This window comes from Gracilinanus agilis, chromosome 4 (assembly GCF_016433145.1).
Source record: "Gracilinanus agilis isolate LMUSP501 chromosome 4, AgileGrace, whole genome shotgun sequence".
NCBI classification, from domain to species: Eukaryota; Metazoa; Chordata; class Mammalia; order Didelphimorphia; family Didelphidae; genus Gracilinanus; species Gracilinanus agilis.
The window spans coordinates 138,176,151-138,204,035 of record NC_058133.1 but is presented as its reverse complement, the minus strand read 5'-3'; the positions used below and the strand labels follow the sequence as shown (position 1 = coordinate 138,204,035).

The window sequence follows — 27,885 nt, the reverse complement described above, 5'->3', positions numbered from 1 at the left end:
TCTTTATTAAAATATATACACAATGCAACCCCATTCAAACAAATTTCTATTTTATGTGTGTTACTCAAGTATTTGGATTAAAAAATTAGGTTTTGGAAAAATATCACAAAACTCATTAATAAAAAAATTCCAATAAAAAAGCTTAAATAAGACATTTTAAATTAAATTTTACTTTGCAGTACTTGCAAGCATAACCTCAAAGTAAAATGTACAAATAATTGGGCCAATCTAATTCGCTTTCTAAGGCTGATGAAATGTAACCAAAAATAAGCCCATGTGAAAGCATAAGTATTTAAATGAATTCAATTTAAGATGTTTTAACAAGGCTGGAATTTACTAAATGAATTTCCATTTGATAGCAATTTACCAACCAATTAGATAGATAGCAGTGAAGAATTTTGCACACACACCCAAAAAATCTTGATTTTTTTTCAGTTCTTCCAATTAACAGTCAAATTAAGATTTCATTTATACATTTTGTACATTTAACAGTAACAACTATTTAAAAAAATCAGTGTGAACTTTCTGACATCATCCTTCAACTGTGTAAAACAAAACCATTTATTCTCAATTGAAAAGAGGCAAACTTTTAAAACCTATTCTTTTTAATTTACATCATAATTCTCAAAGGAACTGCTCCATCCAGTTAATAAAATCTTTGCGACTTAGGTGCTTTCTAGAACTGTGTTCTGCAGAAAATGATCAAATAACCATTTTTGGGTAAATGTTTCAGAACTCTCCAAAACTTCAAAAAGATATTTAAACTCTTCTGGGCCCAAACTGGCTACCAAATCATGTTTATTCTTGCTTAGTTTTTGAAGCAAATCCACTTTTTCATGTACATACCATGAGCTGCAAAATACAGAAACAGGATTATTTCATTATTTTCATAAAAATTTTCAATTAACATTAAAAATTATAAAGAAGTTATCCTCTAAAAATCAATTTATTATAATCATGGTATAGATTCAAATTATTGTGCTAATTCCCAGTCTAAAATAATAGCTATAGTGAGTTGGCAAATAACAGGTTTGAACTTTAAGGAGATAGTCTACTCATAGTTCTTTTGAAAATTCCTTTTGTAAAGTGGCTTAAAACTGTCATTTTCCCTCTGCTTAGTTCTCATACGTCTATTAAAAACATTAGGCTTCCTTTACCATAGATACCTAATCTAAATTCCAACCATATTTCTAACACATATCTACAGAAAGTTCTACTATAACACCAAAAGAGTGTGAAAGTGACTCTGACTTCTCTAAGGCTATGCCAAAAGGATACAAACTGGCCCTTTCTACAAGCTGAAAAATTTCTGAGAAGTTCTCATAAAAGGCTGCACATGCTATCCTAGAACTAACTTGGCTAAATACCAAGGCACTCATAACCAGCTAGTTGGCCAATTAATTTCTTTCTTTTTTTTAAACCCTTACCTTTTGTCTTAGATTCAATACTGTGTATTGGTTCTAAGACAGAAGAATAGTAAAGACTAGGCAATAGGTAGGCGTTAAGTGACTTGCCCAGGGTCACATAGCCAGGGAATCTCTGAGGCCAAATTTGAATCTAGGATTTCCTGTCTCTAGGCCTGGCTCTCAATCCACTGCACCACCTAGCTGCCCCCTAATGGGCCAATTAAGTAATGAATTTTTTGGTAAGGGTGACCTACAAAACAAAAATAAAAATGTCCCTGGAACCCATGTAGCCTCTTTTTGCAGGGACAGTAGCTGAGGGCACTAATAATCACGCATAATTTAAAATTACCAACAAACACTTACTTAATAGTTGGCATTCTAAATGTGAGAATTGTCCATTGAAGAACTGCTATATTATTATTATTTTTTAAACCCTTACCTTCCACCTCGGAGTCAATACTGTATAGGCAGAAGAGTGGTAAGGGCTAGGCAATGGGAATTAAGTGACTTGCCCAGGGTCACACAGCTAGGAAGTGTCTGAGGCCAGATTTGAACCTAGGACCTTCTGTCTCTAGGTCTGGCTCTCAATCCACTGAGCAACCCAGCTGCCCCCTGAACTGCTATATTACTGAAGGAACTGAACCTCCCTGATGTTGACATGGTCACTATAAATCAAACTTGAACACATAAAGAAGTTAACAACTAATGGAAGGACTCATGGGTTCTCCTTGGAGAGGCCAATATAGGAGCTGACAAGAATCTGGGTTCACTGTACAGCAAAATGAAATAAGAAACATCATTTCATGGGACACTTGGTAATAGTCTCTTGCATACTCATGATAAAGAAAAATAAATAAAAGGACCACATTTAGATAAAATGAAGCATTTGTGCCAATATCTATTACATAAAAAGCAGTAGAGAAATCATATGACAAACTCAACAAGCTCCTCCAAACTAAGTCCAACAGTTAAGGCACATATATTATACTTTGATATTTGTTGATTTCAAAGTCAAAGTGGATAATGGGTAAGAGAATGGAGAAAAATATATTGGAAAATATGGTTCAAAATTAAGAAACTAGAGTCAAATACCTATACACCAATGAAAAGTCTCATGTATCTCTATAGGATTATTACTTTCTTGAAGGAGGCGAAGAAGACTTTAGATAGGGTAAATATTGAACAATATAAACAGAAAACAAAATTGATTCTCTATCCTAATAGTCAAGTTAATAAGCATTTACTGAGTACTTACTGTGTGCTTAAACACTGGCAATATAAAGAAAGCCAAAAAGACAGCCACTAGGAGCTTGTACTCTAAAATGGAAGACAACTTATAAACAACTAAATGGATGTAGAATATCTATTTAGATGGAAGGCAATCTGAGAGAGAAAAGGATTAGGCACTAGAAGGTCTAGGAAAGGCCTCCTCGAGTATATGGTATTTGAACTGAATCTTGAAAGGAGTCAGGGAAACCAAAATTAAAGAAGAAATGACTAGATCCTTGTATGAGTCATTTTCTCTTCAGTTACAGCAAACCACTGATAGAACTAATTACATTTTACCCCAACTCATCTTTTTTTCCGAAATTCCCTATTCCTATCAAAGTTTCCATTATCTTTCCAGTCACCCAGTTCAAAAGCCCAACATCATATCACTTGCCAAATCTTGTTTGTCTCCACAACAAATTTCACACTACTTTTCTCTACTCACACAGGCACTGCTCACATTCAAGCCCTCATTACCTCTACTCTAGGCTTGCAAAAGCCTTCTATTTGATCTCCCTTTCTCAAATCAATCCTCCACAACTACCAAAGGGATGTTCCTAAAGTACAGCCATGATCATGTCACCATCTATATTACTCGATAAATGCCAGGGCTCCCTAGTCTTTCTAGATTCAAATGTAGATTTCCCTACTTGTCAATCAAGGCTCTTCATAAACTGTCTTCAATTTACTTTCCCACCCCCTACGACACATCACTCCCATTCATACATATCATGACCCAGACAAAATGGCCTTCTTACTGTTCTTCATATATGGCAATTAACATCTCATTTCCATGTCTTTGCACCTGCTGTCCCCCATTCCTAAAACGTGCTTGCCCTTCACCTCTACCTCTTAGTTTCCCTGTGTTCCCTCAAGACTCAGTTCATCTAAGAACCCTTTCTTTCTTGATCCCTCCACTTCAAATCTTCTCCTTTCAGATTACCTTTCATCTACTCAGTATATACCTTGTATAGACATGTTGTCTCCTTCATTAAAATACAAATTCTTTGAAGGTAAGAGCTGTTTTTGACTTTCTTTGTATCCTCAGCACATAGTAGTGCTAATACCTAGTAAGCACTTAAAAACTGTTTGTTGACTGCCTAATTACCCAAAGACTTTCCTGATCCACCAGTTACTAGGGTTCTGCTCCACCAAGTTACACTAGCTATCTATTATACATATACTTTCTTGTCTCCTCCAAGAAAATATAAGCTCTTTAAGGGCTGAGACTGCTTCACTTTTGTCTTAGGGTCTTTTTGTCTTAGGAGCCTAGCTGCTTGCAGATTAATGAAGAGTCCCCTAAGGCTCTATTCTAGACCATCTTTGATTTTCTCTATAAACTTTCTCTAGGTGACCTCACCGGCTCACATGGGTTTAATTACCATCTCATCAGGTGGTTCCACACATCCCTAGTCTCTCTCTTGAATTTTAGGACCACATAACCTACTGGACATTTCCTAACTAAAGACACCCTGTAGAAATCTCGAATGCAACACATTCAAAAGAAAAGTCATTGTTTGTGCAATTTTTACGCAGGGGCCATGTTATTCTTCTGTGTAGCATTCCAATCTTAATATATGCCCTGCCAAAGCAAACACAAACTACTTGTACTTTCCTTCAAACCAACCCCATTATTGAATGTCCCTATTTCTGCTGAGAGATCCCACTATCTTTCCATCACCTGGATTGGCAAACTTGGAGTTCTCCTTAACTCTCAATAAGATGCCAAGCCTAGTCAATTCTATTTCCATAATATTGCTTGCATTTGTCCTCTCTTGTCAGATAGTCACGTTAGTCCCTTGCTCAATAAAATCCAGTGGCTCTCTATTACCTGAAGGGTCAAATCCAGACAATCATAGCAAGCTAGGATCCTCCGTCTGACATTTAGGCCCTTCCTACCCATATCTTCAGCTTAGTTATACATTCTTCTTCCTCATGCACTCTAGGGTACTACTTACTATTCTTTGCTTATGACATTCCATTTTCTTGTCTCCTGTCTTCTCACTGGCTATCTTTCATGCCTGGAATATATTCCCTCCTGACTTCTTTCCATGACAAACCTTGTTTCCTCACACTGCCTCCTAAATGAGGCTTTTCCTGATCTTCTGGCTAGGTGTTTTAGCATGCATGTATGCACAAACTCCCTGAGCTCAAGGATTGTTTCTGTTCTTGTATCCTCAGTGTCTAGCACAATCCTAGGACATGGTAGGTACTTAACAAATATTTTTTCTGACTGACCATGCGGAGCAAAGGTTTGCCAAAATAATTATATAAACACATACTAAAAAATACGTTAAAAATATTTATTCTGAAAATTTTTATACCATTTCTTTAAATCCAGATCAAGATTTTTTTCAACCTTAATTATTCCTGTAACCAATGGCTTAGTTAAATTAAACTTGCTTCCTTGTTGAGGCAGATATTAATTCATCATTGCTTTCTTCCTCATTTCTATTTTCTCTTCTGTCTGATCTTACCACAAAGTATTATCTTCACCACTATGCATTACATTAGAAAGAAAGCATATTTTGATTCAGCACATGTAGATTTAGAAAATATTTTTTCACCATATATTTAAAATCTAGTTGTTTTTTCTCCTGCTGAATGACATGGGAACACAGACTCCCAACAATATAAACAGAATACTGCCTTTGGCAATTGCCCTCAATTTTTTCTTCTCTAATTTTCAACAATGAACATTTTTTTAATCAACACAATGTTTCCCTTCTCATAGCTGTTCATGATTTTATGATATTTAATAACTGTTATTTTGAAATTGCACTTTTATTTCATCTCAAGCCCTAACTGAGCAACAAGTTTCGTAGAAGATGCTGCACACTTTTATAATCTAGTTCGGGCTCACAACAAATAATTCACCAGGCAATCAGAAATCATATTTCCAGAAATGGTAATGTGATTCTTTTACAAAAAAAATACCCAAATGATGGAATATTATCATGCTATAAGAAATGATAAGCAGGATGATTTCATAAAAAACTGGAAAGATTTACATGAACTGATACAGAATGAAATAAATAGAAGCAGGAGAACATTATACACTGTAACAGCAATACTGTACAATGATCAACTACGAAACTTGTTTATTCTCAGCAATGCAATGATCTGGGACAATTCTGAAGGACTTATGTTGGGGAATGCTATTCACTTCCAAAGAAAGAACTATTGAAGTTGTATGCAGTTCAAAGAATACTATCTTTCACAGTTTATTTAACTTTTATTTTGGGGTTTAGGTTTTGTAGGAGTATACTCTTACAACAATGACCAAGATGGAAGTGTATTTTGCATTATAATACATTTACAGCCCAGATCAAATAGCTTACTATCTCCAAGTTGGGAGAGGGAAGAGAGGATGGGAAATGATTTGGATCTTATAATTTTGGAATTATTTCATGTAGTTGGGAAAATAAAATATCTTTGAATTAAAAAAATAAGAACAAAACAACCAAAAAACTACCAAAATTTTTCACATTTTGAAATAGATCTAACCTTAAATCCTATAATTTCTACATATGGCACTGAATGTGAAATGCTGTACTTGGCCCTCTAATATAGTATAACAGTGATAGAAAACTTGCATTAACGACTTTACAGGTTGGCATGAGATTCGAAATGAGACAATACAAGGTAATCCTAAAAGTCTGAGTAAAGAGACAACTAAGTTGCTCAGTGGATAGAGTGTCAGGCCTGAAGTCAGGAATTCAAATCTGGTCCCAGACATTTCTTAGGGTGATCCTGAGCAAGTCATTTAACCCCAGTTGCCTAGCTCTTGTCACTCTTCTGAGACAGAAAGTAAGAGGTTTTTCTTGAGGCATTAGTACAATTTAAAGTTATCAGGGCTTTAAACTGCACTTAAGACTTTTAGAACATCCTGTGGACATAAAGCTTTTGCTAATTATAAAGTGTGACACAAACACCATATGTTATTATTGTTCCACTAATTCTATCTGTGAAAAGTGGGGCTTGTACTACTTTAAGTATGTATTTAAGAGAAGACAAGAGGGAAATATTAAAAATAGTATATTTACATTTATAATTTCCTTTGGCGCTTCAAGTTTTAGGTTCATGCACCTTTGAAGCCTGGGGATTTAGGGGAAAGGATTTGTCTCAGCCTTGCTCTTTGACCTTCTCTTCACAGGGTGGACAATGAATTGAGTTTACCATGGATCCTGTACGTTCAAAAGGCAGAGGTGGAGATGAGAATGAACTAGTTGAGGAGATGCAATGAAGTGGTAGGATATACAAGAGGCTGTGTTCATTTTCTCCCCTTTAGTGAGAAGGAACATAAATGTAAAGCTTCAAAACTTAAGAGGTTGCTGAGTCTTAAATTTAGAGATAAGAAAATTGGAGTTCAGAGAGATTAAGTGGCTTGTTCACTGTCACAAAATCTCTGGAGCAGAATTCTAACTCAGGTCTTCCTGACTCCAACTTTACCACTCTAGCAATTAGCTATGCCATTATGCCATATACCACTATGCCATTAGCATACAATAGGCTACCACTTTTAATTTAACTTAGGGTGTAAAAATAATAACTCAATGAATTGATTATGGACATAAACTGATTTGATAACTCTCCTTACTGTACTTACAAAGTAGCTTCAGTTTATATAAGTGAAGTGAAGCTCATAAGTGAATTTCTCTTCAGGGCCAGGGGCAAGGATGCTAAGGAGATTCTTGTTATACAAAAATAAACTACTTATTGAGACTATAAGGATATAAAAGGATTTCTAACTCTAAGGGATTCTAACTCCACGCAAATAAAACTCCCTGGTTCTTCAAGGAACCACTTCTCCTGTTTCCACAGGCTACACTGATCCTTCCTGATCTGACTAAACCAAATTTTCCCTATTCTAAAATGAACTAATACTATTATCCTTATAAAAAGTATATAATTCTTAACTTTGTCTCCAGGTTATAAAAATAACAAAGGTCAGCTGGCTGAGCCTCAGCAGTCTCAGAGTCCAAACCAAAGACTGGGTCTTTCTTTGGTCTTCTCAGAGATAAAACAATCTATGAAATTGCAATAGACAGTCACTAGTGTTTCCCAGGTTGGAAAAGGAAATCACTTAGCTCCTTCGAGCTTTTCCCTCCTTTCCTTCTACCTTCAGACAGAGAGGAGAGAGAGAAAAGATGATGTCACCTGCTCTCAGCACTCAAGAGAAAGAGCCACTGCCACTCCAAGAGAGCAACTGCACAGAAAAACTGTTACACACCCCCACACACACTGTCAACATTTGAAATTGATGCTCTGTCTCAGATCTGTTTCAAACTCCAATTCTTTCTCAAGCCAGCTTCTCCACTTCTTACTTCTAAACTAATATAACAAGATTAAATTTCTAATATCATCCTTAATAAGGACAAAGACAAAAATAAGTTAAATTTGATTAACTACTGATGATGTATTCAATAAACAGCAGTTACTGATGCAGAAAAGTAAAAAAAAGGGGAGAAATATGTGATGGCGTACAGAAGAAAATAAAGCTATGATGCCTCATTCTAAGTTAATCAAACATACAAAACTAGTCCTGTAATATTAATGAAATCTAAATTATCAAATGAACTCACCCTTTTAAATACTTACTTAAATAAATCAATTAATTTATATCTGCGCTTGGCAAAACACTGTTTAACCAGGTACATAAAATTACATGAGTTCATAGGTGTCAAATTATCTGTAAATAAATTTCTTCGAGGAGTCAATTGAATAAAGTTCAGGTGGTTATTTTTGGATTCCTAAAGGAGGGAGGGGAAGGGAGAGAAAAGATAACTTTAGACAAAAAATATTGCTAGGGTAAGAATCTATGCTGCAATTCATCTAAGACTCTGGGTCAGAGGTGGGGGTGAAGCAAGTAAGAGCTAGTGACTCTAAGTTAAAATCTTGTTTCTGCCAGTGACTGCCTGAGGGAACCTGAGATTATCATTTAACCTTAATGCACCTCAGTTTCTTCATTTGTAAAACGAGAAGGCCAAACCAGATAGCCTATAACCATGGTGGTGAATTTATGGCATGTGTTGGGGGGGCACTCAGAGCCCCCTCTGTGGGCATGCATGCTGTCGTCCCAGTACAGAGGTCGCCAGAGTTAATTACTAGAAAGCCAGAGGGGTGAGGGGCCAGACTGCTCCTCTCCCCCTCTCCACAGGTGCCTGAGGACATTTCTTACATTATCTGCCCTTCTAAAAAGTTCACCACCACTGGCCTATAAGGTGTGTCCTTCCAGGAATAACCTATGATCAGATTCCTAAGTTGTACTAACATCATTAAGAGAAATCAGTATTACCCTACAATGCTGAAGAAACTAAAAGAAATTTGGTGTCTTCTTGATTGGTTTTATAGATTTTAAGTCAAATATAATTTTATTTATTCTATAGCTGATAGTAATGGATACTAAAATAAAAACTTATGTTATAACTGAACTATCAGAAATTTCTAATAACTTCAAGTTAATGATCAGTAGTATTAGGAGCACTTTAAAAGGTCGACAAAAAAGATAAACTTAATCTTTAAATTGAGTTGACATGTCTATAGAAAGTAATCTCTATGATATTTAATACTAAAAAACCTGAAAGCCAGGTGAAATAAAACTATTGAAAAATTAAAATCATATTCCAGTGGCATCTCAGTACACATGACACTTGTACTGAATGATATATAAAACTTAATGCTTCTTAGAGCTTCAAAGGATTTAGACTGTTAAGTTATGAAATTGGCTCTACTAAGTCTCCCTCTGTAAAGATACTTCCCTGGTAGAAAGACTTTGGTTGTCTTAACTAGTGGGAGGAGGAGAGTCAGTTAGCTAGACTCTTTATAGGAATTGTGTCATTTAAAATTATTATAAGCCCTGGGAGACTACAACTCCCAGGGTTCCCTGCTACAACTTCCTCCGACACCTCCCACTTTCTTTGTGGGAGGTGTGGGAGAAAGTATAAAAGAGAAAGTTTGGCCCTTTTCTCTCTCTTAAGCCTGGGGGCTGGCTGACTCTCTGGAGCCCAGAGGCTCTCTCAGATCCTGATCTCTCTCAGATCCTGAGCTCTCTCTTGTTGCCTTTTCCCCTTCTATCTACCTCCTAATTTTCACTAGACCTTCCCTTTTCTAATTTAAATAAAACCTAACTATTCTAAACCCTAAGTTGCTCTCTAATCTTCTATTTGAGCCCCAAAGGGCTCTGGTCAATTTCCCCCTGCAAGGGCTGGGGACCCTGCCTTCCTTTCCCTTCCTCTACTTTCCTCTCTCCTTTCTCCCATCCATCCTTCCTTCTACCTTCCTCCATCCCTTCCTCCAATCCTCCTGCCTTTCCCTTCCCTTCACCCCCTTGACATTTATTTGGCAACCTCTAGCTGGGTGAACCTGCCTGCCTGACTGCCTAAGGGTAAGTAAAAGTTTTCTACCCAAAACCCATCCCAGTGGGGGGTCCCTTCCCCTACTAAACCCCTGCCAGGTTCCTATGCCTCAGGAGAGGTGCTAGATCTAAATCCCCCCCACCCCATCCCAGGAGCCTTAACCCTAATCCCCCTCACCCTTGCCTGGCTAAAACCCAGCAGGGGGTCTGGGGCAAAAACCAGCAGGGGTTCTGGAAAAACCCCCGATCCCTCTCTGTCTTCCACCCACCCCAGCCTAAATTTTCAAAACTCCCTTTTGCTCCTCTACTAGCTCCAATCTCTCCCTCTGGAGAGATTTTGCCTTTTTAAAAAACAACACTAAAAAACCCCACTTACCTTGATTATCAGCCTGATGGCTTTCATCATCCTTTTCAGCTTTAAACCCACTAAATCTCCCTGAATCTTGTTACTGATTCTTGTTACTGAATCTTGGCCACTAGAGGCCAGCACTGAGCATTCAGTGTGTTCCCCCCCTCCCTTTTCTTTCTGCCACTAGAGGCAGCACCAATAATACATAATATATAGCAAAATCCAACAAAAAAAATATTTTTTTTGCAGCTTAAACTAAATCAATCAATCAAAAATCATAAATAAATAAATATACAGAACACTTCCCTTCACCCCCCTGACAGAATCCACAATGTGAGATTATTTATAATGTGTTTTTTTGAATATATTCAGCAACCAAAGTCACTTAGATAGGAACCAAGATGATCTGTCTAATGCTGAATTCTGTTCTATAAATAGGCAGTATATTGACATGATTGGCATAGGATACACTAAATTTTTTAAATTAAAAATTTAATATGTTTTACTCATGCCTTATATCTATCTTGTCCCAAACACCCCACGAGCCTACCATAGTGATAAAGAAAAACAAACAAGCAAAAAACATGCCACAATGAATATAGCTGATAATGTATACAATATTCCTTTCAAATTCTCAAGAGTTCAACTTCCTTTAAGAAATCTTTCCATTTATACTGTGGTATCATTGTGGATATTTTTTTAGTTCTTTCTAGAGAACTGAGGATTGTAGATATTCTTCTCTTATTTGACACTGGAGCATTTCAAAGAAATGTAAACATGACTTTTCAAAGGTCACATTATTCAAATTTTAAAATAGTACTTTTTGCAATTTCATCAATATGTGTTTCAAATGTAAAAAAGTTTAAATTTCCAGCACACTGATATTTTAAACATTTCTAACAAAATACAAAAAACTGTTGAAAAATCCCCAATGTCTTCAAAAGTACATAAAAAGAAATTTTTTCCCTCTGAAAAAAGTTAAGAGAATTCTCTTTTTTGAAGTAAAATTTTTTCTAAAAGTTGTAATTTCTTAAGGATTTTTCCAATCCTCTCCCAACAAACTTTCACCTATAATAAAGTAGTTAAACAAGACAAACCATCCCACTGATCATATCTACAAAACATTGCTTCTTACCATGATCTTGAATGATCGGAATTGTCCATTTTTGAAGATTATAAATGACGATAAGGGCTCCTTGGGAAAACAAATAAACAAATCCCCAAAGCTGTTTTAATAACACTTTCATCAAAAGTCCACGAGTTATTCCTGCCTTATAATTCTCTTACCTAAATTGGGCTTGACTATTAACACTAAGCATATTTTTGAAATAGATTTAAAACTTTGGTTGCAATTTTTTAATAATTTCATTCCTCTGTACTTCCTCTATGGAAATGCCTTCATTCACTCCACTCTTGGATTTTTTACATTGGAAGTATCCTTAGTCCCTGTGCCTTTAATGGACTGGTTCCTTCCAGAAAAGTAAGATTCCAGGGTCATTCCATTTGTGTCTACATTCCTGACCCTGGATCCATGCAGTTAACTCTTTCTTTGCTCCCCTGCCACACTTTCCATTTCCTTTCATATGAGGTCCTCCCCCATTAGTCTTTGAGGGAAAGACTCTGCTTGTATTTATATTCCTAGAGCACATAAGCTGGTCACAGTAAGTACTTAATAAATGATGTTGACTCAATTATAATATGTTAGAATTAATGATCCCTTCAAGAAAAGATTATTTAAATGAACCCTCCCCCTCTAAATCTAACTTTTCCTTTTATAGTTTTTTCCTGTATAAGTTCAACCTCTCCATTTAGTCTAAAAGAATAGGGAGAGATGGAGGGAAAGAAGGGAGAGAAGGAACAGATAGAAGAGTGTCCAAGACAGAGCTATGGAGAAGATAATCATTGCTAAGGGGCTTGCCAGGGAAGACAATCCAGTAAGGGAGACCAACAAAGAAATGTATAAAGAAAATTTAAAAAGGACGATCATTAAAAAAATGGAGAGGAGTATTTGAGTGAGATAAATAGGATGAAAGTTTGGAAAAGGTCAAGTCAATATTTATTTGTTAAGCACTTACTGTGTACCTATTTTTCTAGTGCTGGAGATACAAAGAAAGGCAAAAAGCCCTTACTCTCAAGCAACTCTTAGTCTAAAAGGGGAGACAACAAGAAATCAATTAAAGACAAGAAAAATATATACAGGGTAAACTGGAGATCATCTTAGAGGGAAGGCATTAGCTTTAAGATGCATCAGGAGAGGCTCCTTATAAAAGGTGAAATTTTAGCTAAACCTTAAAGGAGGCTAGAAAGTCAAGAGTCATAGGTGAGGAAAAAGAGAATTCCAGGTTTGTTTAAGGAATAGCAAGGAACTGAGGTCAAGAATACTAAGGTCTGAGAAAAGGATACCACATCTGGAAATTAAGGAAGCACTGCTAACTCAGGAGAGAGCAGTTTTATTTGATGAAACCAGAAGTCACATTGCAAGGGCCTGAGAAGTGAAAGGAAAGAAGTGGAGATACAGGATGCTAGGTAGGGTCAAGACAGATATTTAATAGTAAGAACAATTTTACTCACCTTATGTAGAAGCTTTATCTCATAAGCTGTTTGACAAAGTACACTTAGGGGTTGATAAAACTTTTCACCAGGCTTTGAAATGATTTTCTGACCAAAGAATAAATTTGTAAGTTATAGATTATTAATATATTTCAAAATCCTTCAACATCCACATCAAACACTATTCTAATATTTGAAAATAAAAGCTGTAAATCTGTTAAAAATTAAAAACTGAAGCAAAAATGTTAATATCAATTATTTTAGAGGTTTTGTTTCTTTGACTAATTTGCTGAAACATATCTAGTGTGCTAAACTTTAATCTTTAAGCAAAATAGATTCCCTTTAAGCTATTTTAAAAATTACTTTCATTATGGCATGCTGTGAGGAAAATCTCCTAATGAAGATAAAATAATAATTGTTGTGTAATCAATAAATTAACAAGTATTTATTAAGAGACTCCAATGTGTCAGGCACAAAGGACAAATAAGTTTAGTGACTTCCAAGTATTTGGTACAGTGATGATCATTTTGAAGTCGTCTACTCCCAAAAGTACCATTTCCTGAAAAACCTTGGATTACTTCATCAAATTTTGCTTCAGTTTCTATTACCCTAGACCAGTGATGGGCAAACTACAGCCTTCAGGCCAGATATGGTCTCCTGAAATGTGGATGCACAACATTATTCCTAATCTGAGGAATACAATGTACTCAATGTACTCAATATACAATACAATGAAACTTTGAAAGTGTTGCCTTAGAAACAGACTGACATATGAGCATTTCCTTTCCTTTGGCCCCCTCTTTAAAAAAGTTTGCCCATCACTGCCCTAGACCATAAACATGATTCTCATATCTTATGCACAGATAACAATACTCATTTGTGTATTATAGGGATGTTTACAAACTGCTACAAAAAGAAAAGGTATCTATTACCATACAATATGAGACGCCTACTTGCCCTCACATTATTCAGATAAAAAACGAAGTCTAAAATTTGACATGAGGAAAAAGAAAGAAAACCAACTCTAATATGATTCCTTGTTCCTCTCTAGGTTGCATTCCCAGACTTCCTCCACTAGTCTGAACCAGCTCTTCGTCCTGAAGCCTCATCCTAGTCCTGAAATCCAAACTCTTTGTCCCATCAGCCTTTACCTCTGATTGCTTAGGATCTTGTGGATTCTCCATTTAAGGAGGATTCTCAGGCCAGCTACATCTCATTCTTTTCCAGGCTGGACTCTGGACTTTCTTTACTGTGCTCTTGCCTTGGGTACTCCCTCACTTTCAGCTTCCTTTTGTGTGTCATCTTCCCCCTTTAGAATGTAAGCTCCTTTGAGGATATGATCAGTCTTTCTACTTGTATATGCAGTCAGTGTTTAGCACAGTGGCTGACACACAGTAAGCACTTAATGCTTACTGCCTGAATAATTGATTTATGTGTTTAAGCCACTCAAATATCATCTGCCCTGAAATATAACTATAAACAGCAATAGTATTAATAGCTCATGTTACATAGTCCTTTAAGGTTTGCAAAGTATTTTAAATATATCATTTCATTCGTTCTTCCCAAGTTGTATTAGGTAAATGCTATTACCATTTCCATTTTTCAGATAAGGAAACTAAGGCTCAGAAACATTAAAAGACTTTCAGAACATCACCAAAATAGTTGGAAGTAAGATTCAAATTGAGCTCTAACTCTGAGAGACTCATTAGAGAATAGTTACCAAACATATTTAGCAGTTTCTTTTTAATAACATACCTTGTATTCTTGTTCACTAATAAACATATTCAATTCTATTCGTCCATAGTCATATATGGAACTACGAGAGTAGAGGTCATATAAAAATTTCCAAAGTACGTTTCTTTCATTTTTAGCTGGGAAAAACCCAACTATCTTTACAGGAACATCTGTTATGAAAAAATGCAAGAATACCTAAATAAAAATTCTACCTATTTTTTCTTTGTAACGGAATTTCAAAAGATTAACAAATTTAGTCTTCATGAAACCCTACATTCTTGGCTTTGGGAAATTAAATCCTATCTCCTCTGAGTTGCTTTAATATGGAAACATGTCATTTTATTAATATTCTAGCAACATTTTTTCTAAATCCCTTACCTTCTGTCTTAGAATCAATACTAAATACCAGTTCCAAAGCAGAAGAATAGTCAGGGCTAAACAACTGGAGTTAAGTGACTTGCATGGGGTCACAAGGCTAAGAAATATCCAAGGTTATGTTTGAACCAGGGACCTCCCACCTGCAGGCCTGGCTCTCTATTCACTGAGCCACCCAGCTACTCCCATTCTATTAACATTAACGCAGTTTGAAGCATGAAATATCTTGAATATGCCTCTTTATATTTCTATGACCCTCAACATAGTTCAGGGCTTCATTACCACATACCCAGACTACTGCAATCACCTTCCTGTAAGCCATCTTGCCTCCACTCTCATTCTCCTACATGATTTCCATTATAATCATGACACTCCAGCTCAAAATCCTTCAATGGTTCCTTTTTACTACTGAATAAAATTTATATGACTTACCTATATGTTAAAGGCCTTCCATGTCCTTGGCCATTCTTTTCTCCTGATATATTTCATGCTATTCTCTTCCAAAAATGACATATTACAATCAAACTTTACTTAAAGTCCCCCTTTATAAGTCTCATATTGATGTTCCTGCTCACTGTCTGGAAGGCCACTTCCCAGCTTTCCCTCTGTCCTCATCCAACTCCAGTTCTCTTTACTGGTTAAAATCCTACTCTGCTGGTTAGAGTGTTGCTCCAAGTCTTATCATGCATTGTTTTGTACTAAATTTTTAATGCATTTGTCACATCCCTCTATTGGATTGTGAGCAACATGAGGACAGGGCTTCTGGTGAATCCTCCCTTTATTGCCAAGCAGAATGTTAACTATAGAAATAGAGAAATTCTTATTGAAGCTGAATATTCAGATATCCAGAATACTCCTACATAAAAGTAAAAAAATTTGCTGTCTTTTCCATTAATATATACAAGCATACTAATTATATTTACCTAACATACTTGAAAACTTGTCAGTGGAAGCAAATGATCAAGAACATTAACAGAACTTAACTATGTTTATTTTAGTAAATGACAAAATTTACCTGCTGTCCATGGAATTTCTCTTATTCCAAAATTCCTGAAAAGTGTTTCTGTAAACATAGCAGGTGGTGTTTTTACTTTGTTATCAGGAGGATCTCGATTGAAAAAGTCACAGTAGATTACTTCTAGTTGTCCACTGAGATGTGTTTTTAGGGACTAGAATAAAAAAATCAAAAATTTAAAACTCTTTGTAAATCTTGTAGAATACTCTACCTTGGAATTATTGATCAAATTTTACTAAAATAACATAACATTATGAATAGAAGGCCAATTTGGGCCATGTGGTTTTCAGTTCTGGCACTAGCACATACGAGTTGTGTGACCACAAAGAAGCCTCAAGCAACCCTATATAAAGTTCCTGATATGTATCAATGAAGAAAGTTCACATTGAGATTTCAATGTGCCAATAAAATCATAGGACTGGATTAGAACATGGAGATTTATAAGCCCTAATTAAATCAGGACAAATGGAAAGATATGGTGAGTAGAAACTGTTGTGCCTAGGGTCACACATGCTGTAAGAGTGAGCTTCCTGACTTAACCAATTCCAACACTAAGGCTTCCTCCTGGTTGTGCTTCTGACTTTTTGGACTTCAACTGCAATCGCATTTAGGAATATTCAATCTATCTTCAACCACAGCTTTCTTACCCAGAAACACCTGTTATGGTAGTCCCCTCTCCCATTGTTGAGTTCCATATCTCTTTGTTATGGCATCCCATTCTTTCTTCTCCCATTGTAGAGTTCCTCCTCAGGCCTCAATTTTGGGGAGGGGTCGTGGTAGCCAATCTTTATTACCCTCTCAGCAGTGCTTCTGGAGAGCCCCTAAGCTGGGTATTTTCACAGACTTCCTTGCTCCACCTTCAGCTCTCTTGTATTCCCCCATTAGTATGCAAGCTCCTTGAGGGTAGACACTGCCTTTCTTTTTTGCTTATAGTAGTAAACCCAATACTGAGCACAGTGCCTGGCACATAGTAAATACTTAATAAATGCTTTCCCCCAGATGCCTTATATTGGGCTTTCACTTATTTGATACCCAAATTATAAAACAACACTTTAAATAAATTATGAATCAAAGTTTCAGCTCTATCGATACATTTATAATTTCTAGGTGAGTTTCTAGGACTAGTCATTGTGTTCAGTTCCAGGCCTGCATCATCAGCTTCCCTTTGGACATCTCAAATTCAATAAGTCCAAAACACAACTTATTAACTTTTTCCTCAACCCCATAATCTCTTCTAGCCTTTCTTACTACTGGTAAGGGTACAACAGTCTCCTCAGGTACCCAAACTTCCAACTTGGGTCATCTTAAGACTTCTCACTCTTGGGCTTTCCATATATCCAAACCGTTAGCAAATCTCATCTTTTCTATTTTTACTACATTTCTTGTATATCACAGGTAGCTGGTAGCATAGTGGATTGTGGGCCTGGCGCCATGTTGGTGAAGGCGTGGCATGATTGCCCCAGTGTACCAGAGGGGGCTCTCCATTCTCCCCTCTCTATTGTGCCTGAGGACAATTTTCATATGCCCCACCTCTCTTCCCAGCAGCCCAATGCAAGTACTTCCTCTGCTCCCTGTCTAGGGTAATGTGGGGGGCTCACAGGTAACTTGAAGGTGCAGTTTGGGCACACAATCTCTAAAAGGTTTGCCAACACTGGTCAGGAATCTAGAGTTTAAACTTGGTCTCAGATACTAGGCTTCTCAGAAGCTACTCAGATAGTGTAACTCTGGGCCATCCCTTAGCCTCTGCCTCAGTTTCCTCAACTATAAAATGGGAATAATTAATAACACCTACCTTGCAGGGTTATTATGAGGATCAAATAAGAAAATATTTGTAAAAGTTTTTTTGGCATACCATAGTCCCTGGAACACGAGGGCTAGATAAATGCTTATTTTCTTCCCTTCCCCCCATATACTTAGCTTATTTCTTTCTTTTCTTCTTTTCCAAAGTAAAACACCTAGTAAAAGTCTGAGGCTAGGAACAAACACGTATTAAATGCTTACTATCTACTAGGCACTGTTCTAATCACTGACAGTACAAAGAAAGGGAAATACACATTTCCTAAAGTTTCTGTTTTCTTTTTTAATCCTTACAGCAAGACTGACTTTTTCTGTTGAATAAAAATAAGAAATGCAATATGTACATAAAAACATATATATGTATGTGTGTATGTAGAGACACAAAGAAAGAGAATTAATAACGGAAGGCAATCATAGGAGGCAGGCATTAGGACCAGGTTAGACTAGGAAAGTCATTTTGCACAACGTCTGAGCTGATTCTGGAAGGAAGCTATAGAAGTCAGGATGAAGGGATGAAAAAGAAAGATTACTCCAGACAGGCCTGGGGACTAGCCAGGGAAAAAGCAAGAAGTCAGGAGCTGGAGTGTCATGGAGGAGGAGGAGTAAGCACCAATACTGCTGTATTCACAAAGTATCTGATGGAAAGTAAAGTATAAAAAAACTGAACATCAGTCAATAATCAGCTAAAGGTCAGCTAATACTACTTTTTAAAATTTAAAATTTACTTTAGAATACATTTTATGTATTACTTTATTCCTTATTTTTCTTTGTTGATGGTCAAGTTCATAATATTCTTAAAAAGTTAAAAAAAATACAAGTCTTTTATCTAATGTCCACTGCAGTAGGCTTTCTTAGAAGGAAAGGAAACAAAACTAATGAGAAGTAAAATGAACCACAAATGCTTAGTTCCACTTCTGAGACCAGCAAAAGCTAAATTTTTTGCACACATTAGTTTTAAGAAATTAAAATTACAGGAGGCAGCTGGGTAGCTCAGTGGATTGAGAGCCAGGCCTAGAGATGGGAGGTCCTAGGCTCAAATCTGGCCTCAGACATTTCCTAGCTGTGTGACCTTGGGCAAGTCACTTGACCCCATTGCCTTCTCTTAACACTCTTCTGCCTTGGAGCCAATACTCAGTATTTACTCAGAGACAGAAGGTAAGGGTTTAAAAAAAAAAAAGAAATTAAAATTATATACCTCTAAATATGGAAGAAAAGTTTTATCTTTTTCAAGTGCAATCACTTGTAAACCAGCATTCAGCAATGCACTGGTAATCATTCCAGGTCCTAGAGTATGAAAAGAAAAATTTGTTATTTTGGGGAACAACAGCAAAAATTTCAATCTATAAGGTGTTAGTTTCTTTCATTTTAGCCCATCAATCAGTTAACATGCATTACATGCCTAGCATATACCAGACACTGGGAATAAAATAGAGTAGGAGATGAAACCTGTACTCAAAATAAATTAATATATAATTACCAAAGTTTTCAAAACTAAAGCCATCAATTTTACTTACCAAATATAGCTTTTGCAGTAATTTTTAATATATTGTTTTAATGAATCTAAATTTTTTTTTTCCTTTTAGTTCTTTTAAGGTACTAACACTTTAAAACTGACCTCTAAAGGGCAGTTAGGTAGCACAGTGCATAGTAATCTGGTCTTAGATACTTCCTACCTGTGACCCTGGAAAAGCCACTTAACCCCAAAACCCCAGTTTTGTAGCCCTTTCCACTACTGCTTGGAACCAATATCAATTCTAAGAAAATGAGGATTCAAAAAACTGATCTTTGATGTTCCTGATTTTTGCTATTAAATAAAAACAATATGCCATGTTGACCTTGGAATCAGAAATCTCACATTCTCACTCTAATCAGCTGTGTGAGCCTGGGCGAGTAACTATCCATTCATTCAGTTTCTTATCAGTAAAAAGGGGATAGTATCCATCACTTTCATAGTGACTTTAATAATGATCTCTATGCATCTATATAACTTTCCTGAGCTCTAGTCCTATATCATCAGATGTTCATTGTACATTTCAAACTGGAGTAAACTAAACATGTCCAAAACAGAAGTCATTATCTTTCCTCACAAATCCATTTGTCTTCCAAATTTCATTATTTCTGTTGAGGGCACCACCATCCTTCTAATCACACAGGTTTGCGACTTTGTAATCATTCTCAATTCCTCATTCTCATTCATCCTATATATACAATCAATTGCCAAATCCTGCCCAATCTATCTCCACAAAAGCTATGATACAGGTCCTTCTTTCTCCAGTCACACAACTATCACCCTAATTCTGATTCTCATCATCACTTACCCAGTTTATTGCAATTGTCTGCTAATCGGGCTCCTTGCTTTCATTTTCTTTCACTCCAATCCATCCTCTACAAGTTAGCACAGTGCTTTTCCTAAAGCACAGATCTGACCATCATCCTCCTACTTAATAAACCCAGACACTTCTTATGATTTCTAGGATCCACTAGCAAACTCCTCTGTTTGAAATTTAAAGACTTTCACAACCTGGTACCAACCCATTTTACATAGTACTTCCCTTCGTATATACATACATACAAGGCCAGCTAATCTGGCCCTTTTTATTATTCTTTATCCATCTCATGTCTCAGTGTCTTTGCACTGTTTTTCTCCTATTCCTGGAATGAACTCCTCCTTACCTCTTTTCAAATCCCTAGGTTCTTCCAATGCTCAGCTCAAGCATCACTTTCAAAAGAAACTTTTCCTAATCTCCCAGACAACTCAGACCTTTCTCCCCAAATTATAATATACTGATTTTCACCTTGTCTTATTTTTGCTGATATATGGACATGTTATATCTATATGATATCTGGGCATGTTGCCCTTCTCCCAGCCTGGTTATCATCTAGCAAAGTGATGTGCAGGAAATTTTTTGATTGAATAAGCTCAAACTAGGATAAAAGGCATATTATAAATATTTATAGAATTAATATTTAGTCATGATCTTAAACAATAATTGCTACATAATATTTTAAAGTTTTGGCATAATGGTTAATTTTCCTGTGAGCCAGGAAAACATGAGTTCAATTCCTGCCTTTGAAATATAATGGCTTTGTGAACATGGGAAAGTGCTTCAGGCAACTCACTAAAATAAGGATTCTTAACTTGGACCATTCTGAACCTGCATTTAACACCTAATAGGTTCAACAGATAGATTTCAAGTTGTATGTACTTGGATGGGAAAAAAAATGATGTCTTATCTTCAATATGATTGGTTTCCATTGCAATCCTATGTATCTGTGCATTTAACAATATGATTCTAAGAAAGGATCCAAGCTACAAGAAAGGTTAACATCTGTTTTAAGACCAAGAGTAGCAGAGAAGGTGCCGACTTGTTACTAGTAGTGGCAGTGCCCTCATCTAAGCCTTCCCTCTATACTGCCAATGAAATCCTATGTTCAGTCCTTATCCCTAAAGTAGTTTTACCATATTCCAATGGAGCCTCAGAACTCAATGAGGATCAGACTCTGGGCATTGTTATCTTCATTTTATAGATAAGGAACCGGAGTCTTAGAAGTTACTGGCCCATGGTCCATTAATTAGTGAATATCTGAGGTCATTTTACCTCAAAAACAAAAGAATGTCCCTCAATCCTAAAACATTGAGCTCTCACTTAGGGATCATATATATTCAGAGATGGAAGTGGGAGAGGGGAAAACAAGTATTTAAATACAGGTATCCCTTATCTCAGGGGCTAGGGTCATGCCCACCTGCCCCTCCCCTCAATCTGTAAAATCCGCTTAAATTTTTTTGCCTCCCTCCCCCAGAAGAAATCTGAATTATTTCTTATATGAGGTTTTTACAATACCTTATATGCATTTATGAGTTGCTGAACTTTTTAAGATACCTCTACATTTCAAGCCTTTGTGTGTTGTCTGCTGGCTTTCACACTGTTTCTGCAAGCTTTAACTTTTTACTTATTTTAACTTTAAAAAAGAAATCGTGTATATTTGTGGTATTAAAAGGCAAAATATGTTAATACTATATAATACTATATATATTTATATATATAATGCATTTCTGAGTTTCTAAACATTTTCTGCATCATCTGCTGGTCTTCCGGTATGTCTGCAGCTTCTGCAAAACTCCTCCCCAAATTCCCATTTGATTTCTTATGTCACTTGAGATATGTGGACACCTCAACAGGGAAAGTCAAGATGTGGAAGGGATACCTATATTATCTCATTTAATCATCACAACAAACCTGGGAAGTGAATAATACTATTATTTCTATTTTACAGTTGAAGAACCTGAGGTAGAGTTAGGTGAAGTGACTTGGCCAGGGTTTTGTAAAAAGGGGAAACAGATTATGAATGGATTGGATATTTAAGAGTTTTAGTGTGGTCGTCAAGGAATTGAAAAAATATCAATTCCTAATAAAAGAGACCCAGGTCAGGATGACTTTTATGGTGGTTTATTTATAATTTGGAAAGAGTGAAGGAAGGGCAATTGAGAGAGAGAAACTCCGGCCTGGCCCCAAGGCCCAAACCAGGCAAGGCTTCAGGGGCTCCAACAAAGGGGGCACAGAGATTAATTAAACAAGGCTTCTGGCCATGAGGCCTCCTCTAAGAAGAGAGGTCTCTTTTGAGGCTAGGGCCTCCAGAATTGCCAAGGGAAAGAAAGAGGGAGTCAGCCTAACTTATCCACATGACAATTTAAAAGGAAGCAGTCTGAGGTCTCATTTGAGCTCCTTCAAGGCCAAGTTCAAAAGGCAAAAAAAGCCCCCTTACAGGAAGTTACCATCATATTTAAAAGATAGTTCGTTTCGTCACTTCCTGCATCTACCTCCAATTTTACCTGGACAAGTGCAGCCTCGACTTTGTTTTGAACTGCCCAGGGGGCAGTCACTGTTTTTTTGATCTGTCACTATCACATGTAGGTCACAGACCTCCCCCCTCCCCACTTAATTCTAATTTGGGTGGGGTGACATTATTCCTGGTGGCTAAAATCTACAGAATGAATGAGGGTGAGCTAATTTACAGAGTTTCTGGGGCCAAATTTGAACTTAGATCTATTAGACTTCAGGCCCAGCACTATGCTGCTTTGCTGACTTAGAGATCATTTAATTCAACATCTATTTTGTAGATGGAGAAACTGAGACCAAGAGAAGTAGAGATTTGACTAAGATGACAAAGCATCAGAGGCTTAAGCATACATATTTCTGTTACCTCAAATACCTTAACTTTCCTGGTCATTAGCCTACTCAATTTCTAAGATCTAATAATAACAATAGCTAGGATTTACATAACAACACTTTAAAATATGCTAAATGATCTACATGTCATGCCATTTGATCTCACAACCACCCTGTGAGTTGATACTATTATATCTGGGAAACTGGGGCTGAGAGTGGTTAAGTGACTTGCCCAAGGTCACATAATTATTAAGTGTATGGAGCCAGTCTTCAAATTAAATTTTCCTGACTCCAAGTCTAGTACTTTAGCCACTGCTCCACCTGGCTGGTTTCACATCTTAGTTACACACATCAGCCACAGGTGCTTCACTTCCATGTTCAAGTTCTTTACATTTCCTTTAGCAGAGTATAATCTAGTAATTTTTCATTTTTTCTCTATATCTTATTCTTCCTCCTAAACCTGCTCTTTGCCCTCACCATGACTTTAAATCCCTCCCTCAGTATTATCATCATTATTGCTCCTTTCCCAATTGCTAACCCTAGGTGAGAAAAGTTCAACTGAAACTTATCTTCTGCTTTTGAATTCTTCAATCACTTGTCTTCTCTGTGATTCTGCTCCACACCCCACAACCCAACTCTGGATTATTTCCAACATTTCCTTGTTTCCCTCCTTTTCCTATGCTGCTCAACAGCAATGGAGAAAATCAAGAAATCTTGCCAACTGGATCCTTATAAATTTATACTATCCAAACTGAACTGGGCCCCACCATAGCAAAGCAACACTCCTCCTCCTCCTCCTTCTCAGTTGATTCTTTATCCTCTCACCATTTGGCTACTCCAAATCTGTTCTCTCTGACTCCAAAGACATTCTAAACCCTCATCTACTCTGCTGAAGACTTCATCTCATACCTTCACCAAAAAAATTAAAGTCTTTTTAATTCTCCTCTTCATCTCATATGGCTCTGAAATTATCCCTGTCTGATCACTTCAGTTGATGAAGGTAGAGAGTGGGCAGTGAGGGATAGTAATAGGAATGGGACTCTCATACTCTGAAATCTTGCATTTCTCACTAGTTAGCACTAAACATAAACTAAAAAATCTGTACTGTTGATCATTTGTCATTAATAACCTCTATTGGATCTGAAATATTCTATATTGGGCATCAGCTTTGCGCCTAATCTGCTTTATTAATGATATTGTTCTATATTTACTTTAGTTCAGAACTGTAAGATATAATTACCTATGTACTACATTTCCCTCCTCCCCCAATTTTCATTCCAGAAGGGCAGCAAGACCTCTCCCACATTGACAAATGATGACAAGGTGGAAAATAGAGAACAAGGGACCTGCGCACTGGGGACTCTGGCATTCCAGAAGTATCCCCCAAACCTGTGCATACTCCTTATTCCCTATGATGTATGTGTCAAGCCCCAAAACACACCTTCACCTGAATTTGGCCATGCCCATTTTCCAGGTCTCTTTGGAATGAGAGATGACTAGCCCCCAAACCCTGATCTACAGAGGCAGGAAGCTGCTACTCTACACCTGGAGAGCTGCAATTCCATCAGCTCTAGAGGGGCTATTTTACTAACTCTTGGGCTTATCCATCAGTCCTAAGGCTACTTGATTAGTCCCCACACTATTCCACAAGCTATTAGGCTTACCTTAAACCTCTTCTTCTTCAAATAAAATTCTTTTCTTACTTCTGGATTGAAATGAGTTTGAATCTCTCATTCTTGGAGCGAGACCCTGCTACAAACTTGGGTGTATTTCTCCCACAACACAGTCTTTGATGTCCCTTTTGCTTCACCAAGGTCAATTCTTCTACATGTACTTTTGATCCCTTCCCTCTAGTCTAGCAGACTGTCCCCACCATCATACCCATTCTCTCTCTAATTTTCAATCTCTCCCTATTTCTGGCTCCTCACTGCTGCCTCATGCAAGTCTTAGCATCCATTTAAAAAATGACAATAATAGATTCTATTATGTTGGTTCAATATCCTCTCCTCTAATCTCCTTGAAAAAACCTTTGTAATCAATCTTCCTTCCTAGCTTCCCTCTCTTCTAAATTCTCTATAAATTGGCTTTTGGCCTAATTTACTGAAAATGCTCTTCAGTTTCTAATGAATAATTGTAACTGCCAATTCTAATAGCTTCTTCTCAATCCTTAGCTTTCTTGACTTCTCCTATTGCATCTGACATTCAATGAAGTTCTCCTGAAAACTCCATTCTGGATTTTTATGACTCTTTTCTCTAATTTTTTCCTACCAGTCAGACTTCTCCTATTTTCCGATATCTATCGCCATAACACCTACTGTGGATATGTCCCAAGACTCTGCCCTGGACCCTCTTCTATTGTTTTCAACATACTCTCTTCATTTGAGGATCTTATCAGGTCCCAAAGGTTCAATTATCACCTCTATGAATACTATTCCTGGATCTATTTATCCAACCATAGTCTTTCTTTTGAGCTACACTCCAGCATCACTGGACTGCTGGTATATTTCCAATTGGATATCACTTAAGACGTCTCAAACTCACCAAATCCAAAACAACTCATTCACTTAAAACAAACTTTGTCTTAGTAACAACTCTGACACACCTACTCTTTGAAACCAAATTTGAACCCAGGTCCTCCCGACTTCAGACCTGGCCCTCTATCTGCCTAGCTGCTCAATTCATTCCCTTTTCCCCAGACCACCCATACCTCTTCTAAAATGTTCCATTGTTGTCATGCAATCCTTTTAGTCAGACATCCAAGTTTACATGCTCATCTCATAGAAGGCTATTTTCTCTTGTCTGTTCCATTTTTATCCAAAGCAGTTACTAAATGAAATTTCTTTCTTTGCAGTACCTCTCAAATACATTTTTTTATTTCCACTCACACTACCATCACCCTCCTTCTGGTTCTGAAAAGTTATCTCCTGGAGCATTCTAGTTGGTCTCTCAGACTCAGGTTTCTTCCCTTCCCAATACTCTCCATACAACTGCCAAGGTGATTTTCCTACAGTGAATATTTGACCATGTTACTGCTCTCCTCCCCCAACTCCCATCACTGAATAAACTCCAATGGTTCCTTATAACCTCTAAGAGCAAATATAACTGTCACTTAAAGCTTTTCACAATCTGGACTCTTTTTAGTGTTTTAACATAACACCCTCCAAGGGCTCTATAGTCTAGTCATATTGGTCTCTTTGCTGTTCCACTCATGACACTATCTCTTAACACTGTGCTTTTGCATTGGCAGTCCCCCATGCCTGGAATGCTTTCCCTCCTCACCTCTTAGCTTTCTGGTTTTCTTTAAGACTCCCTTGATGTGCCATCTACTCCTCTGGGCCTTCCCCTCTAAGGCTTCTTTCCTCTACTCTGTATTTTCTTGAATTCACTTATATATGTTGCTTCTTCTATATGAATGTAAGGTTCCTGAGAATAAGATTCATTTTTGTTTTTTCTTTGTTTCTTCATTGTTTAACACAGTGCCTGGCATTTAGAAATCACTTAGTGTTTGTTGACCACATTAGTATATCATGGAAAAGGTTGGAGATAAACCAGATACGAAAGGTGTGATAGGGAAAAGCTCTATACTGAAAAGTTAAAGGACCTCCCAGGTGAGGAGTAAGGGAGAGGGGAAGTGTTGCTATTTTCTTCCCTTCACATCTCTGCTGTCTCTCCCCTGGGCTTGTCAAGAATCCTAAACCCCACTATCTGGGTCCTCTCATTCTTTCTCCAGTCCACCAGGAACATTTAAATGCCTTGTTTGCCTAGTTGCTAGCAAATAAATCATGTATCTGCTAACCTGCGCCCCGCCCCCCCAAAAAAACTGTAGCTGTGTCAAAACTAACTAAAGCATTTTAGCAAATTATTAGCATTTTTCAAAAGCTCTGAGCATCCAATATCAAGTCAGTTGCTTGAGGGAAGGGAGTGCAATTGAGGGTGGATAAAGAAGTATAAAGCAAGATCCCTCCTGCACTGACTGTGCCAAATAAGTGGGAAACTGTATCTAGGGATTAAGTAAATGTATGACAAAAAGTGTCAAGTGTGTTCTCAACTAGAGTCTAAACTCCATGGGGACAGGACTGCGGCTTGTTCTCCGTGTCTCTCTCTCTCTCTCTCTCTCTCTCTCTCTCTCTCTCTCTCTCTCACACACACACACACACACACACACACACACACACACGCATATCTATGGCTTGCTCTTCTTATTTCTCACACACACACACACACACGCGCGCGCGCCACACACACACACACACACACACACACACACACACACACACACACACACACACAAGGTTCTCTGAACAAAAACTTGAGCTTAATAAACCTACTGTCATGTGGCAATTCAGGCACTCTCTAGGTTTGGGTCTCTCACTTACCACACCCCCTCCCTAGTCCCCCACCCACCGGGATTGCACTCTAAGACCCATGGGCTGGATCCAGGAGGTCCTGCCTGCAGGAGATGAGCCACTGTGTCCGCCACCATCGTGCTGCCCGGGAAAAGCCTCATCCACTTGTTACTCCGCAGCGATGTCTCCGACTGGTGTAAACCTGGAAAGGGCTGGCATTCTAGGCACGACTGAGTCAGGCGCCGGCGAAGCCGAGCCGAGCACGCCAGGCCCATTTCCCAGCGGAGACGCGGGCAGATGCCTGCCACAGTAGTGATCGACAGCCGTGAGGGAAGGCTGGTCACTGACCCCCACATCTTAGCCTCTGCGTAGCCTCCTCACTGTCTGCCTGCAGGAGCCCGGGTCAGGGCCGAGGCCCGGGCCTTCGCTATCAGTCTCATTTAGAAAGTCGCACGCTTACGACCTTTCCAACAAAGCGCGGGGCGGAAGTAAACATAGCTCCCTCAGCGTGCAGACAAG

The 27,885-nt window shown here is 37.6% G+C and overlaps 1 protein-coding gene and 1 pseudogene across 2 annotated transcripts; both read right to left on the bottom strand.

Annotated features, from left to right (window-relative positions):
- Positions 1–27,830, bottom strand: TFB2M (transcription factor B2, mitochondrial). 2 transcript variants are annotated; one of them, XM_044672791.1, is made up of 8 exons: positions 27,425–27,830; positions 19,048–19,136; positions 16,056–16,209; positions 14,687–14,835; positions 12,953–13,039; positions 11,517–11,576; positions 8,277–8,428; positions 1–852 (listed from the first exon to the last, which is right to left on the bottom strand). In XM_044672791.1, exons 1-8 carry the CDS (start codon positions 27,720–27,722, stop codon positions 666–668), a joined length of 1,176 nt encoding a protein of 391 aa, XP_044528726.1. In that variant the 5' UTR covers positions 27,723–27,830; the 3' UTR covers positions 1–665. The 2 variants fall into 2 exon arrangements, with proteins under 2 accessions (XP_044528726.1, XP_044528727.1); XM_044672792.1 differs by lacking the exon at positions 11,517–11,576.
- LOC123248184 lies at positions 4,176–4,271 on the bottom strand (annotated as a pseudogene).
- Positions 27,831–27,885: the final 55 nt, after the last annotated feature.

Coding starts and splice junctions, on each gene's coding strand:
- TFB2M (XM_044672791.1), bottom strand. CDS start 27,722: ATGTGGGGGTCAGTGACCAGCCTTCCCTCACGGCTGTCGATCACTACT. Junction 14,836..16,055: donor AGAAATTCCATGGACAGCAG/GTAAATTTTGTC, acceptor TTTTCATAACAG/ATGTTCCTGTAAAGATAGTT. Junction 13,040..14,686: donor TTAGTGAACAAGAATACAAG/GTATGTTATTAA, acceptor TTCTTTGGTCAG/AAAATCATTTCAAAGCCTGG.